This window comes from Talaromyces proteolyticus (assembly GCF_021365285.1).
Source record: "Talaromyces proteolyticus strain PMI_201 chromosome Unknown BGW36scaffold_9, whole genome shotgun sequence".
Taxonomy (NCBI): Eukaryota; Fungi; Ascomycota; class Eurotiomycetes; order Eurotiales; family Trichocomaceae; genus Talaromyces; species Talaromyces proteolyticus.
In genome coordinates, this window is record NW_025764285.1 from 1,213,229 (window position 1) to 1,229,394 (window position 16,166).

The 16,166-nt window shown below is 47.6% G+C and overlaps 7 protein-coding genes across 7 annotated transcripts; 4 read left to right on the top strand and 3 right to left on the bottom strand.

Moving 5' to 3' along the window:
• Positions 1-136: 136 nt before the first annotated feature.
• Positions 137-3,281, top strand: BGW36DRAFT_399166 (peptidase S8/S53 domain-containing protein; the record flags this gene model as incomplete). Its single annotated transcript, XM_046218489.1, has 4 exons — positions 137-1,641; positions 1,693-1,832; positions 2,368-2,939; positions 2,997-3,281. 4 exons carry the CDS (start codon positions 137-139, stop codon positions 3,279-3,281), a joined length of 2,502 nt encoding a protein of 833 aa, XP_046069635.1.
• A 150-nt stretch (positions 3,282-3,431) lies between these two features.
• On the bottom strand, positions 3,432-4,728 carry BGW36DRAFT_300403 (uncharacterized protein; the record flags this gene model as incomplete). The annotated part of the gene is made up of 2 exons (XM_046211621.1): positions 3,432-4,452; positions 4,511-4,728. 2 exons carry the CDS (start codon positions 4,726-4,728, stop codon positions 3,432-3,434), a joined length of 1,239 nt encoding a protein of 412 aa, XP_046069636.1.
• A 275-nt stretch (positions 4,729-5,003) lies between these two features.
• BGW36DRAFT_213481 (uncharacterized protein) lies at positions 5,004-6,428 on the top strand. Its single transcript, XM_046209951.1, has 2 exons — positions 5,004-5,335; positions 5,395-6,428. Exons 1-2 carry the CDS (start codon positions 5,278-5,280, stop codon positions 6,279-6,281), a joined length of 945 nt encoding a protein of 314 aa, XP_046069637.1. The 5' UTR covers positions 5,004-5,277; the 3' UTR covers positions 6,282-6,428.
• Positions 6,429-7,528, bottom strand: BGW36DRAFT_213482 (Vps51/Vps67-domain-containing protein). The gene has a single exon (XM_046209952.1). It carries the CDS (start codon positions 7,434-7,436, stop codon positions 6,576-6,578), a length of 861 nt encoding a protein of 286 aa, XP_046069638.1. The 5' UTR covers positions 7,437-7,528; the 3' UTR covers positions 6,429-6,575.
• Positions 7,529-7,743: 215 nt separating this feature from the next.
• BGW36DRAFT_429992 (uncharacterized protein) lies at positions 7,744-8,502 on the top strand (the record flags this gene model as incomplete). The annotated part of the gene is made up of 1 exon (XM_046220773.1): positions 7,744-8,502. The coding sequence occupies one exon, from the start codon at positions 7,744-7,746 to the stop codon at positions 8,500-8,502; it is 759 nt and encodes a 252-aa protein (XP_046069639.1).
• Positions 8,503-8,640: 138 nt separating this feature from the next.
• Positions 8,641-13,003, bottom strand: BGW36DRAFT_361794 (putative translation repressor/antiviral protein Ski3; the record flags this gene model as incomplete). The annotated part of the gene is made up of 3 exons (XM_046214303.1): positions 8,641-12,559; positions 12,618-12,818; positions 12,888-13,003. 3 exons carry the CDS (start codon positions 13,001-13,003, stop codon positions 8,641-8,643), a joined length of 4,236 nt encoding a protein of 1,411 aa, XP_046069640.1.
• Positions 13,004-13,204: 201 nt separating this feature from the next.
• On the top strand, positions 13,205-16,071 carry BGW36DRAFT_384068 (putative glycosyl hydrolase). The gene is made up of 5 exons (XM_046216754.1): positions 13,205-13,856; positions 13,906-14,733; positions 14,769-14,836; positions 14,887-15,205; positions 15,259-16,071. The coding sequence occupies exons 1-5, from the start codon at positions 13,473-13,475 to the stop codon at positions 15,907-15,909; spliced, it is 2,250 nt and encodes a 749-aa protein (XP_046069641.1). The 5' UTR covers positions 13,205-13,472; the 3' UTR covers positions 15,910-16,071.
• The last annotated feature ends 95 nt before the right edge of the window (positions 16,072-16,166 follow it).

A 16,166-nucleotide genomic window follows, 5' to 3' on the forward strand; every position in this document is an offset into this window, starting at 1 on the left:
CCTCCTCCCTCAATGTTATACTGCTACTGGTAATATCAGTCGGGAGTCTCTTTTTTGGTCATTCATAGGGATGCTTGATTGTGCAACCCTTTTGCTTTCATTTTGTATCTACTAGAAGTGTGTTGCTCTAGTCGAGATGCATCTATATCCATTCCTTACCGGAGCTTTGGCGTGTTTGATTACTTCTTCCTATGCCGCAGCGACAGTCACGGCCTCAGAGCAATATGATGTGGTTGAACAGCTTCAGAGAGTTCCCGATGGATGGGTACAAGGCTCGCGGCCTCAGCCCTCAATGCTGATGCAATTCCGGCTAGCAATTCGACAACCACGGGCCCACGAATTCGAGCAACTTGTGATGAAGATCGCGACACCAGGCAATGAATTGTACGGTCAGCACATGAAGCGTGATGATGTCAAGGCGTTCTTGCAGCCTACAGCGGAGAGTTCCGAAGCTGTTCTGTCGTGGTTGCAGTCTGAAGATGTATCTGAGAATTTGATCGATGTAGATGGTGATTGGGTCAAGTTTATCGTTCCGGTGAAGCAGGCTGAGAAGATGCTGAACACCACCTTTTATATTTTCCATGACGAAGAGAACAGCGGGTATAGAGTTCGCACGCTGGAATACTCGGTCCCTCACCATGTCCACAAGCATGTACAGCTCATTCAGCCGACGACACACTTTGGAAGAATGAAGCCCCAGAGAAGCTGGGTGTTCGATTACGAAGAAATTGAGGCCCCGAACAGAGATGTTGTTGACTGCAGCTCCTACGTGACACCGGATTGTCTACGACAGTTGTATAGGCTTGACGACTTCACGGCCACTCCAGACCCTCGCAATAAGTTGGGGATTTCCGGTTATCTAGAGCAATACGCCCGTTATGATGACCTAGAAGGCTTCCTGCAACAGTACGCACCGAATATGACCGATGGAAATTTTACAGTGCAATCTATTAATGGCGGCATGAACGAGCAGTCCTCAGATGATGACAGCACGGAGGCAAGTCTAGATATTCAATACGGCATCGCTTTGGCATACAACGTCCCAACTATTTTCTTTACCACCGGTGGCCGTGGCCCGCTAGTACCTGACCTGAGCCAACCAGATGCGAATGATTCATCGAACGAGCCCTATCTGGAACAGCTCCAATACCTTTTGAATCTACCTGACGAAGATCTTCCCTCGGTCTTATCAACCTCTTACGGTGAAAATGAGCAGACGCTGCCAGAATCGTATACTAATACGACATGCAGCCTTTTTGCGCAATTAGGAGCCCGCGGCGTGTCCATTATTTTCAGCAGTGGAGACGAAGGTGTAGGGTCGACATGTCTCACAAATGACGGTACAAACCAGACGAGGTTCAACCCTATTTACCCAGCTTCGTGCCCATTTGTCACAGCTGTTGGCGGTACTTATGACATTAATCCAGAGAAGGCCATTAGCTTTTCTTCTGGAGGCTTTTCGGAGCGTTTCTCCCGACCATCATACCAAGACCAAGCTGTTAGCTCTTACCTGTCACATCTGGGTGATACATGGAAGGGCTTGTACAATCCTGAGGGGCGAGGATTTCCGGATGTAGCTGCTCAATCGCATTCATTTATCGTTCAAGATCATGGAAAGTTCATCCAGGTCGATGGAACTAGGTTCGTCAATACCCTTACCATTCGCTGAACCATGCTAATAAAAAGTCACAGCGCTTCTGCACCAACATTTGCAGCAATCATTGCAGACCTGAACTCGGTACGCTTGAGCAACAATAAATCCACGCTGGGCTTCCTCAACCCATGGATTTACTCGTTGAATGGATCCGGCTTCACCGACATTGTAGACGGCGGTTCGACTGGCTGCACGGGCTATGAGTCTCGGACAGGGCTGACAGCGCCCGCAGTTCCCTATGCAAGCTGGAATGCCACCGGTGGCTGGGATCCGGTGACAGGCATGGGGACGCCGCTGTTCGACTCGCTGTCCAAGTTGGTGTTGGAAGCCTAGTGAGTATAATATAGATTAACGGGGTGTAGATCAGACTGTAGGCGTTAAACGGGCAGGAATTCTCGAATGCAAACGGATGTTATCAATTTTATCAATTCAGTGGTCAAACACAAAATAGAGAGGAGAAAGTAGATCGCAGGCTGTAGCTCCATGTGTAATGCTCATCAGAGCCGCCATCACGTGACCCGTGACCCGTCCCGTGCTTCGTCATTCGGAGCTCTTCCATTGCTCCCGTTTACGTGATCTTGGAGATTTGATTGACACATTGAAGACACATCGAAGACACATCCCGTGTTGGTTTACGTTATTTTCTCGTGATAACGACACATCCCGTGTCCGTTTTCCCTATTTTCTCGTAATACTCTTCTCATCTTCCGCAGCAATGTCAGACCTCAAGACGTTCATTTCACAGCTCCACAAGGACCTCGAGCTCCGAAAGCTCGACCACGCCGTTGAAGTCCTATCTCAAGCCAAGCGCGCTCTGTTGCAACAAAATGCCCTTTTCCCCTCCACATCGCTCTCGCCACAAGTCCACGCGCAAGCCCGTGAGATCCTCGAGCTCGGCGCAATCACATCCCTCCGCCTGATGCAACCCCCAGACTTCACCCGATACTACCAGCAACTACAACCATTCTACGACCTGGAACGAGAAGTTGAGCGGTCAGAGACAACGGCGTCATACAAAGAGGTTTTGAAGACGAGCCAGCGCAGCAAGATTACTGGACTGTATTTGCTGCTTCTTCTGAGCTCTGGCGATACTTCGCAGTTTCATACAGTGCTAGAGGGGCTCATCGTGGAGGCTTCGTTAAAGGGATACAGTGTTGAAGATGATCCATTCATTAAATATCCAGTTGAGCTCGAGAGGAGTTTGATGGAGGGCAGCTACGACAAGGTGTGGAGGGCAACCAAGTCTTCGGAAGTTCCCACGGAAGACTTTGGCTTATTTTCAGACGTATGTCCTTTATTGTTATTATTATCCAAGTTCCACTTCAATCTAACAATGCTGCAGGTGCTGGTTGGTACGATTCGGAGGGAAATCGCCGACTGTTCCGAACAAGCCTACCAATACCTCCCGATTTCGAATGCAAAGAACCTCTTATTCCTCGACTCTGAAGGCGCCGTCGTCGAGTTTGCGCAGGAGCGTGGGTGGACTCTGAAGGATGGTAACATATACTTCCCAGCTCAAGTTGATGCCGAAGCCGGCCAGCCTGCAGAAAAGGGCATCGGCTTTACAAGTGCGACGATCATCCAGAATACAATCGGATATGCAAGGGAGCTGGAAACCATTGTTTAATATGTGCACTTTTGCCGTGCGTCGATGTGTATCTCAGTACTTTTGATTTGTCGTGCATTCCAGCGAAAGGATAGGATTAGGTATTAGGTGTGGTGCCATTTTGTTGCAAGGCAACTTGGCAGTCGAGAAGCCATGTAGAATGAATGATCATCAAACATCAACTTTCCACAAACACAACCTCTTATCGTAGAAGCTGCTCGACACGCAGACCAGCTGCGACGCAGCGTCAACCCCCTCCCTCACACCCGAAGCATAGTTCATACTTTCATGCTCCGTAAACTCGCCCAAGACCCGAATCTCCCACTCGCCAATATCAAGTAATCCCGGATCTCCACGTTTCCATACCACTCGCAAAACCCTTGTCCCCGCATGCATACAGCTCGCTAGAACAAGAAATGTCGTCTCAGAATCCCCCTCTTCAGTACGAATAAGCCGTAACCGCCAAACGCCTCCGCCCAACTGCTCCTCAGCCAAAACCGCGCCTCTTGTTGTGGCATGATAGACTCGGGTATATTCATCGTAGCTTCCTGTTAACACAACCGGGGCGTTTTGTATCATCGGGGTTGGTAAGGGTAGAATAGACGTGACACCGGCTGTATGATGACGGGCTCTATCGTCTGTATCAGACACTTTCAATTCCTCTAGCGCGATATCATCATCGGATCCGGTGTCCTCTGAGCACGCGAATTTGCGGACATTCAAGGATCCGAAATCATTACCCATGAAACTATACGAAAATGGTTTCTCGCTTCCAGGCTGTGCATATGTGGCCAGTGCAACAAACCACGCCTCGATATTCTCCCGGGGTAGGAACTGTGTTTCCACCAAATCCGGCTCATTACAGGCTATATCTTTCCGTCCTGAAGGAAGAGCAAAGATGGACGTCCGTCCATCAGAGAATGTCACTGCAAATCCATCTGCTGCTGCTCCAGATTGCAGAAACCAGTCGTGCGGGGCCCAGGCAAGGAACAGGGCGGGAATGGACGGTTCCTCATGGACTGATCTTGTCCAGATATGTTGGACATGAGGATTAGTGTCCTGGACTTCGCGTGAGACACGGTAAAGGGCGACGGATCCATCGCTGCTGGCAATGCCCAGTAAGGTGGGTTGTCGTGGATGGAATTGGAGATCAAAGACAGCATAAGGCAAGGACAGGACTTGCTTCTGGTCTCTAAAGCAATAACAATAAATAATAGCTTCATTAAAAGTTGGTCTGTAGAGGTTCTTACATCTCATTTTTGGTGATGTCTAGATGCCACAGCTGCAGCGACCCTGTTTTGGTCTGCTTGACCGTCGCTGTTTCATTAATGCCTTCTTTATCCTCTTCAAGTAGATATGTTCCTATCATGAAATAGTCTGGATCATCTGGACAGAATTCTAGACAACTCGGTGGTTGATCAAGAAATTTGGTGGTGATTGAAGATATTGATTGAATATTTTCGGACATGGCGGGGGGGCAATCATCAATTGGAAGTAATTTGTGTCCACGCCGAGTCACGTCATAGGTCGGCTTGAAATACCTGGCTTGACCTATTTCCTAATATCACCAAAGTATTAATGTAGATGTAAGCGTGTTGATTGATCTGGGGTATTGTTGACGCGAATCAAAGTGATTTCGCTGAGGAACAAACATCAGCCAATCAAACCAAGCTTTCGTGGGCCTTGAGATGAATATAATTTGCACTATCCATCGACCGGAGATGTATCCAACTCGCTGCTTTCCTCGATTATTTTGTCAGTATATAACCTTATGAAGTTCAATTAATGATTAGATTAGCACTTGCATATGACAGGTTAGAGGTGCATGAGACTAGCACAGAATCAATCTAGACAGCCTTTTCAAGGCTCCTGCGTTTACCTCACATCCATTGACAATTTTGAATACTCTTCCTGCTTTACCAGAAATCTTCATTATCAAAATTTATGGATTTATGCTTCAACGATAAAATAAGCGTGCTAAGTTTTACTATGGTAACATCGAATCAAATTTCCAGCGATGACTTCAGATGTTGAGATGCCTGACGCTATACTCTCCGACGAGTCCAGTTTCTACGGTGTCTCCCTACTTCTTACAATTACATCCCCTTTAGCCCTCATCCTAATTAAATTCTAGGAGACGATGATACCAAAGCGGAACTTGAAAACCGCGTGGCAAGCCATGATGGCCGAGCAGACTGGCTCGAATTCCAGACGAATTCCCTCGCTGTTGTCGCACACAATGCACTGCATCCATATGGATCACAAAATGTAGACAAGGACCGGGATATCTCCAAGCTCTCACGCAAACAACCTCATCCGCATGACGGAAAGGAATATTGCTGGCAGGTAGCAGAACCCATCGACGAATTCATCAACAGGCTGCGACCTTCTCAAGCCGATGCCGATACTATCGGGCCCTGGATTCGGGTTCGTAATCCATTCTTTGACGAGAATGTTGATCTGCCAGATAGAAATGTAGCCGCGTTTATGTCCCGCGGGAGAGAGCTTTTGGAAGACTTTGAAGAGCAGAAATCAACCATGGAAGCAGAGTACGCAAAATCGAGAGCTAGCAGCACAGCGCCGTTGACCCGGAAACTCAATGTGATGCGCAAGGAGCTGGAGAAGAACCTATTAGCTACGGCTCGAAAGTATGGTGCTGTGGTTGGGAAATGGATGTTTTTTGAGCCTCCGGACCGGGTCGATGATTACTGGGCTACTATTGCCGCGGCGACTGCTAGAGGAGATTTGTGTATTGAGGCTAAGGTGGCTACGGATAGTAATAAGCGACCATCGCCGGCGAAAAGAGACCGACTTATTTGTGTTTATACGCGTGATTGTGAGGACAAGGATGACGTGCGTCATGTTATGGAGAGATTGGTTGAGTTGGGGTTGGTAAGGAAAGGCGAAAGGCCAATATATTACAAGTGTGATGCCTGGACATATCTAGATATCAAAGCCAACAATCCTTGGGGGTTGAAGGCGAGTATGTACTCGAGCAAAGATGTTTTGCAGGGGAAATGAATTTCCCCCCAATCCCTTCAAGTCTTTTAGCAAAGGTGAATCTCATCTAGCCCATCTATAACAGTGATTCAGATATACCACTGGCAGAAATGGCGGTCATGTCTCGCTATCTGCGAGGTGGATCGCTGCAGGCCACTCACGATATTGCTTCCTGGGACCCATGGCGTGTGTAGTCAGTAAAAGACTGGTAGGCATATTGGCATTGGTCTCGTTCGTCTGGCGGAGACAGTCCAGGAACGGAAGCGCTGTAGATGAGAAAGGATTCATATAAAGATTTTCCTGTCAAGATTATTCTCACTCCGTCGAATCTTTGCGAAAATCCTTCATAATCTCCTCACAAGCAGCTCTCAATTCCGCGACCCCCTTCACATCTTTCCAAGAACTCAAAAGACCGTCGATTTCTGTCCAGTCCTTCTGCGCCTCGGCCTTGTTGTCCTCACTCAAATATTTGCGCAGCCGGTCTGGAGTCCCCAGGGCCCATTCCACAGTGCTCTGCTCAGCAGACTTATTACCAATAGCCTTGCTCTTGGCCTCCTGGACCCTGCGACGGAGGTCTTCACCCTCTTTGATCAACCCACTAGCAGTTTCGGCCACAAACGCAACAGCCGGACCAAGTGTTTTCGTCATAGTCAATGGAGCGCCTCGTTCCTCCATACTCCGTCGCATTGTGCCAATCGTCTCAACTGCGCGGATCAGTTTTGAATAGTTATCGTACACAAGCGCTTTCCGTTCGCCGTCCAGGGTTCCAATGTCCCCAACCAAGGTATTCTCTGCCTTTAAGACTGTCGAGAGCGATGAAGTGTTTAAAAGTTGATCAATATACTGCTGTGCATTGAAACCAGGTCCATCTAGCTCTGAGCTAACTGTGGCCATAGGCAGCCCTGACAGCTCATTTGCACCGGTCGACCGCGGCGCACCGCTAGGCGACACTGGTGTATTGCCTCCATCAGACTTGATGTTGTAGTAATCCCGTAACGCGGCGCGGTTTCGGCGATGAGCTGGAGATACTGCGCGCTTTGAGGAGGCGGCATTGCTGATACCGAGTCCACTAACATTATTGTTGGGCGTCAGGTTCTCGATGGAAGGGCGGCGCGAGGATGTCGGAGTAGCTCGCGAAGAGGTAATAGATAGGCGAGGAGAGGAAATAGTAGACATGTTTTTGGGAGGTGCGGCGTGGAATTCCCTGTCAGTGCTGGTGAAGGCCAGGTTGAGGATGATAAAGGAGCTCCGGCTCCGTGATTGACTGTGGATCGCGGCAGCTCAAGCCGATCCGCCTCTTGCTGGGATTATTTTTAGAGCTTAGAGCTTCAACCTTCAACCTCCAACATGAAAACATTTTCTAACTGATGCGGCAAGTCGCGTGCGTGCAATAAAATACACACAAACACGCTCCGTGCAGCTGCTACTCGCTTATTGAAACACAAACCATGTCTTGACTTCCCACACTATCCGACGACGAGCCATGTCGAGCACAGAGGAGCATATCAAGTCTCATCTGCTGAGCTTCAAGTCACTGCCAGTCTCTGCAACATGGATTGCCAACTTCCTTGCATCCATTACTCAAACTCAGCAACGGGCGTCCCTGTCAGCGCTGACTCAAACCGCCGTCTTTCGAATCCTCGCGTCTAATTTTACAGAGTCCTTGTCTACCTCGTCTATATCTACTCTCCTGCCTAGAGACATATCGGATCCGGCCATTAAAGAGCGAAAGATCACCGGGTTAGTTCCTGTTCAGGTTCTGGACATTGAAGATATTGGCACAAGCTTGTGGTCTCAAGTGGAGAAGATCGAACAGGTAGAGCGCGGCGAAACAGTGCGAGGAAGAGAAATCGTGAGAAATGTAAACGTCGACGGCGGTGACGGTGACAACAACGCGGACGCTTCAATAAGGGCCCCTGGGAATACCGGAGGCCATGGTCCTCACCGTCTTGTTCTGCAAGACGCATTTGGTACAAAGGCAATTGCGATTGAGCTAAAGGATGTCAAGGGTATTGCCGTCGATAAACTCGCGATTGGCGCAAAGCTGGTTTTGAAGAATACGGTCGTTGGAAGGGGAATGATATTGCTTACCCCGGATACTGTGACTGTGTTAGGTGGAAAGATAGAGATAATGGATACTGCATGGCGAAGGACAAGGAAGGAAAGGCTACTTGCAAGAATTGAAGCCTTAGAAGGGGGACAAAGGCAGGGTGGTGATAATGGGGATGCCATGGAAGAATAATGATTGGCTACTTTGTCGTGGCCCTCTACGCATACTCAAGCAGAATCGTGAAGCTGATCATTTAACTTTTCTATACAACATGGTATATGCGACATCCGTGATACAGTGACCTCATACACAAGGACATCTATCATTCTATCATGCAACGTCTGACAGGGTATGAGTGAGCTCCTCCCACCCCTCTTTTCTCCACGGGGCAACCATAACTGCTCTCATCGAGTCTCCGATGGTGCCTGTTTGAACATAAGCCTTACATAAATCGAATGCCTCCAATCCACCTCGTGGTGGAGCGCTCCGAAGAGCCATCCTTACCGCCATCTTGGCAGGATGCAATTCGCCAGTCGTGGCAGATAATTCCATCCAGCCCTGTGGCTGCTGGGGCGCGAGCATGACTGTTGTAGATGCCTCCGCAATGCGTCTTTCTTCCTCCGCTACCTTCGTATCTGTGCAGAAGCCCAGAGCAGAAATAGTAGTCAGTAGCTTGACGACCTTGGCCCGGTCATGAATCTCGATGTCGTCTCTGGTCCTCATCGTTTGGAGATCCTCGTAGACAGCTTCAATGGCATCCTCATCGCTGTCTAGCAATGCGATAGCTCCCAGAAGAGTCACAGCTCCTACGTGATCGGGATGTTTCTCGACGCTGTCAAACAATTGCTCTCGAGCAACGCTTCTTTCCTCTTCGCCGCCTTTGGCCCATAGTACCTGGGCTAGTAAACAGACTACATCGGGATCGTTATCTGCTTCCTGGAGAGCATCCCGGAACATATCGATGGCTTGATCCATTGATTTTAAGTAATAATACGCCAACCCCGCTGTGAGATGCGCAGATAGACGAAGTCTGTTCAAAGCTTCCAGATCAGGTTTGTCTGTATCATTGCCTTCAGACAATGTGAGCGCGGCTTCTGCTTTCTCTGCAGCTGTTTCGTATTCGTGATTCGCTAAATGTATACGTGCGACATCTGCGTTGGCAAGGGCAAAGCGTGTCAGAGACGACGAGGATTCAGTTACCTCATATTCTGCTTCAACTCCTGCACAGACAATACCCAAAGCAGCGTCAGCCTGTGAGTACTCGCCAATACGCTCCGCTAGCAAGGCGGACAGGTGTTCAAAAGCCAAGTCAGAAGGCTCTTGAGCATGTAGCTGCTGAAGGGCAAAGAAGGGGCGAATCAGTTGCGATATTTCGTTTGACAAGGACGCATCTACAAGAAGATGGTCGAATAGACTTAGAGTATATTGTTGTTTGGCGACGGTTGTTGATGATGTTGAAATATCAAAAGCATGCGTGAACAGAGCTCGTGCTTCAGAAGGATCACCAAAGAGAAGAGCAAGGAAGCCCTGTCCCAACCAAGCTTGGGCGTAGTCAGGATCAGCAGATTGACCTCTGGTGAAAGCTTCATTTGCTAATTGAAGATCGCTATTTATCAGGTAGAATGCGCCCAAGTTTGTCCAATTCTGCGCACTGCGGTCGTTCAGATGCAGACTACGGACAAATGCATGTTGAGCAACTTTCGGACTGAGTGAAGATGTCACGACCCCTAATGAATTCCAAAACTCGGAGTTTCCTGCCTCCAGCTCAATGGCGCGCTTAAAGCACCGTATAGCTGCTTTGAGGAATTTCCTGGGTTGTCGTTTTTCTTTCTTCAGCTTGCCTGCCTCCATATTCCGGTATGCTCTATATTCCGCCCAGCCCAAGTTATACCAAGATACGGCCTGGCCATGAACATCATCTGCCGCCACATAAACCGCTCGCTTGTAAGCTAGGATAGAGCCATAAATATAGCAGTCTGATGGGCTACACTCTGTATTTTCGGCGTCGAGTAATATTTCATATTTCTCTCCGATGTTATCTGCATCAGCGATGATATCGAATGCACCTTCTTCGAGTTCCGTGCGCAATAGGGCGTGTAATTTCGAAGCAGACAAACGATCTGCCTTTATTTTGATATAAGAGAAAACAGCACATGCATCACCAACTGCTTTCCACAGATTGAAGACCTTAGATTTCTCATTCGCCATAAGTGTGGCAATATCCAGAGCCTTTCGCGCTGACTTAGCAGCATCATTAAACAAGCCAATTTCAATGCTTTTCCAGGAGCTCTCAGTCAAAGTTTGCAAAAGTGCAATCATAACCCCGTATTCGTTAGGCCGAATGACAAGCACGTCTTCATATCTTTGAATCGCATCCTCATAGTCTCCCAGTTCTCGTTTGACATTGGCAAGCATGTACCTCGAGAACCAAATGTTCGATCCATCGGGCTTGGAAAGATTGTCCTCCAATGCCTCTGCATGCTCGAATGCTTTTGTTGCAGCAATATACCTTCCAGAATTGTGATAGCTTTCACCAAGTCCAACCCAGGAATGATAGTCTTCTGGGGAAATCCTTAGTGCCGCCTGATACGATATAATGCTCTGGGTATATTGCTGTTTGTTAATTTGCACAACGCCCAAAGCGGCATAAGGCCAACTATGACCCTTGCGTTTTGATCCAGGCGCAGGTTTTGCTTTTCCAGAATCTACAACTCGCCGAGCAACTGCTTCCACCAGATCCCACTCCTGCTTGTCAGCAAAAGCCTTTGCCAACCGCTCAGCTGCTTCTATTTCTCCCGAAGAGAGTTCGAATGCTTTATGAAAACACCGCTTTGCTCTGGCCTTATCCTTCTTATAGTCTGCATAGAATATTCCCAGGCTAGTGTACGCAGGCGCGAAGTTCATATTTGATTGGATAGAACCTAGGAAGCTAGCGTATGCACCGTTACGGTTCTTTCGAGCCGCACTTGACTGATCAAGCTCCCATTGACACCGGCCAATTCTGTAAAGTATTTCTGCTTTGAATTCGTGATTTTGCGTTTCGGCGTTTTCAATCTCTGCGAGCACAGCCTGCAGGTTTTCCAAGCCAGATTCAAGATTACCGTTAAGCGCTGTGCACCAAGCAAGCTCTGAACGTATCTTGACATTAGATGGGTCGCGTTGTAGAGCCCGATCTAAAAAGTCAACAGCTTCCTCATACTGTTGGTCTTCTTCCAAAATCAAACCAATGCCAAGGAGACATTTAGTACTCATGGGCTTCCTTTGTAGTATGCTTTCAAATATATCCTTCGCTTCGGGGTGATTGCGTGGTGATTGGAAAGATATCAAAGCTGTTCCAAGAGTAATATTCAAAGCATCCGTTGTTTGACGAAAATTAGCACCGGTTTTCCTGGCCGTTTCCTTGGTTACCAACAGACCTTTTCGTGCCACATCCACAGCGACGCTGTGTTCATCGAGGGTTAAATAAAGTTGAGCCATGATCCGATGGGCTATAATCGAAGAAGGGGCTTGTTCAAGACCGTCGGACATTAAAATCAAACGATCTTCAATTGCCATTTCAGCATCATCGGACTCAGCCTCAGGCGATTGTTGTATTTCAGTCTCTGATGGGAATGGGGAGAAGTCTCCTTTCAAAAAACCCTGTAGTACCCTGCTCACTCCATCTTCAGGGAAAAACTCAATAAATTCACGTAGAACATTAACATCCCACTCCACTGGGTCTTCGACATCGTTCCATTCTAAAACGATCTTCCATGCCAGATCGAAAGGATATTTTATGATCACCATGTCTCGAGCGCCCTGAAGAACCTCTTCCCTCTTCGTCGACTTTTTATCTTGTGGAAGAACGAGAAGCAGGTCATATGCTCGTTGAAGTAGCTTTTCCTCTAATTTATGCCGAACTTCGTCATCATTCGTCCAATTGATGAGACCTTTGTAATATTCGTCAAGCTCATTGTTGGAAAACGCCTCACGCTTAACTTCGGCGGTAACTTGGTCGATTTTCGCACCAAGGCGGGTTCTCCTCTCGCCAATTTCACGGTTTATAAACTCCTTTTCTTCCGTTTCGGTGGTCTCTATTAGCCTTGAGTAAGTATCGGCGGGGTGCGGGACTCTCCCTTCGAGGTATGGATAGAGAGGACATGTCGGAAGTTGAAGATGCAAAGCCTGCTTCTGTTGCGTACGTGTACCATTCTTTCGTGCGAATTTAATGAACTTATCCACGACATCGACACATCGCTCACGCTCATCGCTGGAACCCAGCTAAGTCAGCATATAACCATTGACATATGTTGCTGAAGGGTTTGTACCTGTCTGCAAATATTTGTCCTAGCTTCAATGTGGCTGCTCTATACGCATCGAGTTTGCTGCTCCCTTGTTTTTCGTACAAGTTTGCTAGCCCTTGCCATGCTGTCTTGTCGTTGTCCTTGATGCGGGTCGCTGAGAGGTATGCTTTCTCTGCCTCATCGGTTTTGCCAAGTTTGTCGTGTGCAAGTCCTAGAAAGACAAACCTACGGTGAAAAACCAATGTCAGCTTCGTTTTTAATGCTCAATACGACAGGGAATTTGACGGCTCGTACGCATGGTAGTTGGCGGGGTCGCGACCGATCAGTTCATTCGCTTTGGTAGCTGCAAGTTCAAAATCTTTCGAGTCTAGGGCTGTTCTCACAGCTTTCAAAGCTGCCTTTCCGGACATTCTAGACACGAATAGTTTGCAGTGTCATTTCCGGGCGCAGAGAAGCACCGAAATAATTCGCCGAGTTATTCGTTTTTTTGTTGTTTCTGTGCGGGAGGCTCAAGATACGTCACGCTCGTATCTCGTATTTCTTATCTCGTATTTCGTATCGGCCGCCCTGATAAGATTGGCTTATCACGTGTAGGGAAACATGACTTGGCTGATGGCGTCAGCTGCTTCTTTTAAGATCTATCTACCACTGGTGGCTGCAACCAATCTCTACCTTTTTGGTCATTTGATTGACTATTTATACTTCAGGTTTGGCTCCGTTGTCAATGTTCTAAAATAACCGTTATACACGCTGGGCAGGACCCTCTTCATCGGCTTTCAGCTTACGGGAACCCGTGGAAGCTCAAAGCTTTGAGCTCTCCAACCCTTCGTTCGCCAATTATTGTTCCGTTCAACCATTGTCCTTGACTATCCTCCCAACATGGCTCCTTTACGTTTACGCATCGAAGGCCATAAATTCTACGATACACATAATCGGGAAGTGACTTTACGAGGGATCAATGTCGCAGGAGACGCAAAGTACCCTAGAAGACCGGACCTTCCGTCTCATATTGCCGAGGCCTTCTACGATGGTGACAATGTTTCCTTTGTTGGTCGGCCGTTCAGCGTAGATGAAGCATCGATACATTTTGGCAGGCTACGAAAGTGGGGTTACAATACAATTCGATATATCTTTACTTGGGAAGCAATTGAGCATTCCGGACCGGGCAAGTATGATGACGAATGGGTTGCATTTACAATTGAGGTTCTGCGCTTGGCTAAGCAGCACAATTTCTACGTGTTCATGGATCCTCATCAAGATGTCGTACGTACTGTTATTACGAATGAATTTGTCGTAGCTGACTATTCACAAGTGGTCTCGATTCTCTGGAGGATCTGGTGCCCCCCTCTGGACATTGTACGCCGCAGGGTTTAACCCCAAAAATTTCAACAAGACTCAAGCGGCTCTGGTTCAGAACACATGGCCTGATCCCGCTTCGTTTCCTAAGATGATTTGGAGTACCAATTACACTCGGCTTGTATGCCAAACCATATTTACTTTATTCTGGGCTGGAAGGGATTTTGCTCCAAAAGCAATAATTGACGGTCAAAATATCCAAGACTATTTACAAGGGCGTTTTATCGCGGCCTGCAGATATCTAGCCCAGAAAATTCATGAGGCGGGAGATCTAGAGGATGAGGTTGTTATTGGATGGGAGAGTATGAATGAGCCAAACCGTGGACTAGTCGGCTACCAAGACATTTCTGTTATTCCCGCCGAGCAACAACTTCAAATGGGCACATCACCTACAGCATTTCAGGCTATTTTAACAGGATCTGGGCGTGCTTGTGAAGAGACTACCTGGGATTTTGGGAGTTTCGGCCCTCGCCAGACGGGCCGTGAACTCATCGATCCTGAAGGAGAGTCTGTCTGGCTGCCAGCTGATTTTGATGACACGGTTTATGGTTGGAAGCGGGATCCAGGGTGGAAGTTGGGCGAGTGCATATGGGCGCAGCATGGAGTGTGGGATCCTTCGTCAGACGAGTTGCTTCAGAAAGATTATTTCTCTAAAAACCCCAAGACTGGAGAACCTCTGAACTACGATAGATTCACCAATACATATTTTGTTCAGCATTACCGAGCTTACCGGGATGCAATTCGAAGTGTTCACCCAGGGTCAATACTATTTTGCCAGCCTCCGGTTATGGAGATCCCCCGGTGCTGAAAGGAACAGAGGATGACGATCCGAATATGGTGCATGCTGTGCATTACTATGACGGGCTCACCCTTCTGACGAAACATTGGTAAGTGGAAAATGAAGACCTACCCATTCAGCCAAGGCTTACAATAACAGGAACCGTATGTACAATGTTGATGTTATCGGTGTACTTCGGGGTAAGTACATGACTCCCGCATTCGGGATCAAAATAGGCGAGACTGCAATCCGAAATTGTCTTCGAAACCAGCTCAAGTTTTTACGTGACGAGAGTTTTGAGAACATGGGAGATCACCCTCTGCTCTTTACCGAGATTGGCATTCCCTACGACATGGATGATAAGCACGCGTACAAAACTGGCGATTACAGTAGTCAGATCAGCGCAATGGATGCGAATCACTTCGCACTAGAAGGAAGCACCTCAAATGGCTTTACATTGTGGCTATACATGACTCAGGTAATTTGTTGTTAATTTCTTACTTTGATGCACAACTACTTACGAATCCATAGAATGACCACCAATGGGGAGATCAATGGAATGGAGAAGATCTGTCAATATTTTCAAACGATGACTACGAGCTTCCCAGCGCCGAGTCTCTCAAGGGTAGTGCAAGAATGTCGCTGAACCGAAATTCTCCATCGTTCTCACGAAGTCGGAGTATTGCTGACGGCGGGAAAGTGGCTGCCCATAACATCAGAACTGTTACTGAGTCACCAGTTATATCGCCCCAATCATCACGAACTCTAACGGAGCCTGAAGGAAAACCTGGTTTCAGAGCTGCCGAGGCCTATGTTCGTCCTAGCCCAATTTATACGTGTGGCGATCTTTTAAAATACGAGTTTGATCTCAAAAATTGCACTTTTACTGTTTCAGTCAATGCGGAAAAGCCGACTCCCCAGGATGCGCCCACGGAAATTTACTTGCCGGAGTTTCATTTCCCCAAGTCGGAAACAGTCGTATATATAAGCGGTGGAAAATGGTCTATTGAAACCCAAGATGAGATTTCTAGCTCCTTTCAAGTTCTGAAATGGTGGCATGCTGAGGGCGATCAAGATATCAAAGTTGAAGGGGTCAAACATAAGGCGAGTGATCTACTTGCGAGCTATGAGGATGAGTCGTATCTTGAGCAGTGCCAAAAGAATAATTGCATGGTAATGTAATATGCAGATGATATAAGATACTTTGTCTTTCGGTTTTACTTTATGTTTGTTTCGTTACTATTTACATTGTTAGCGTTGGAAGCCTGTATCAAGAAGCCCTTAGTAGGTCGCATTGTGGTCAAAATTTAAGCCGATACCATGTCATCATTAATTGGATTTTCTACGATTGAATGGATTAATTTGAATATACTTGGAGTCCGAATATATCGTCGGTAGATGGAGAACATTTGTCATCATTGCTGCCTGTGCTGTTGTAG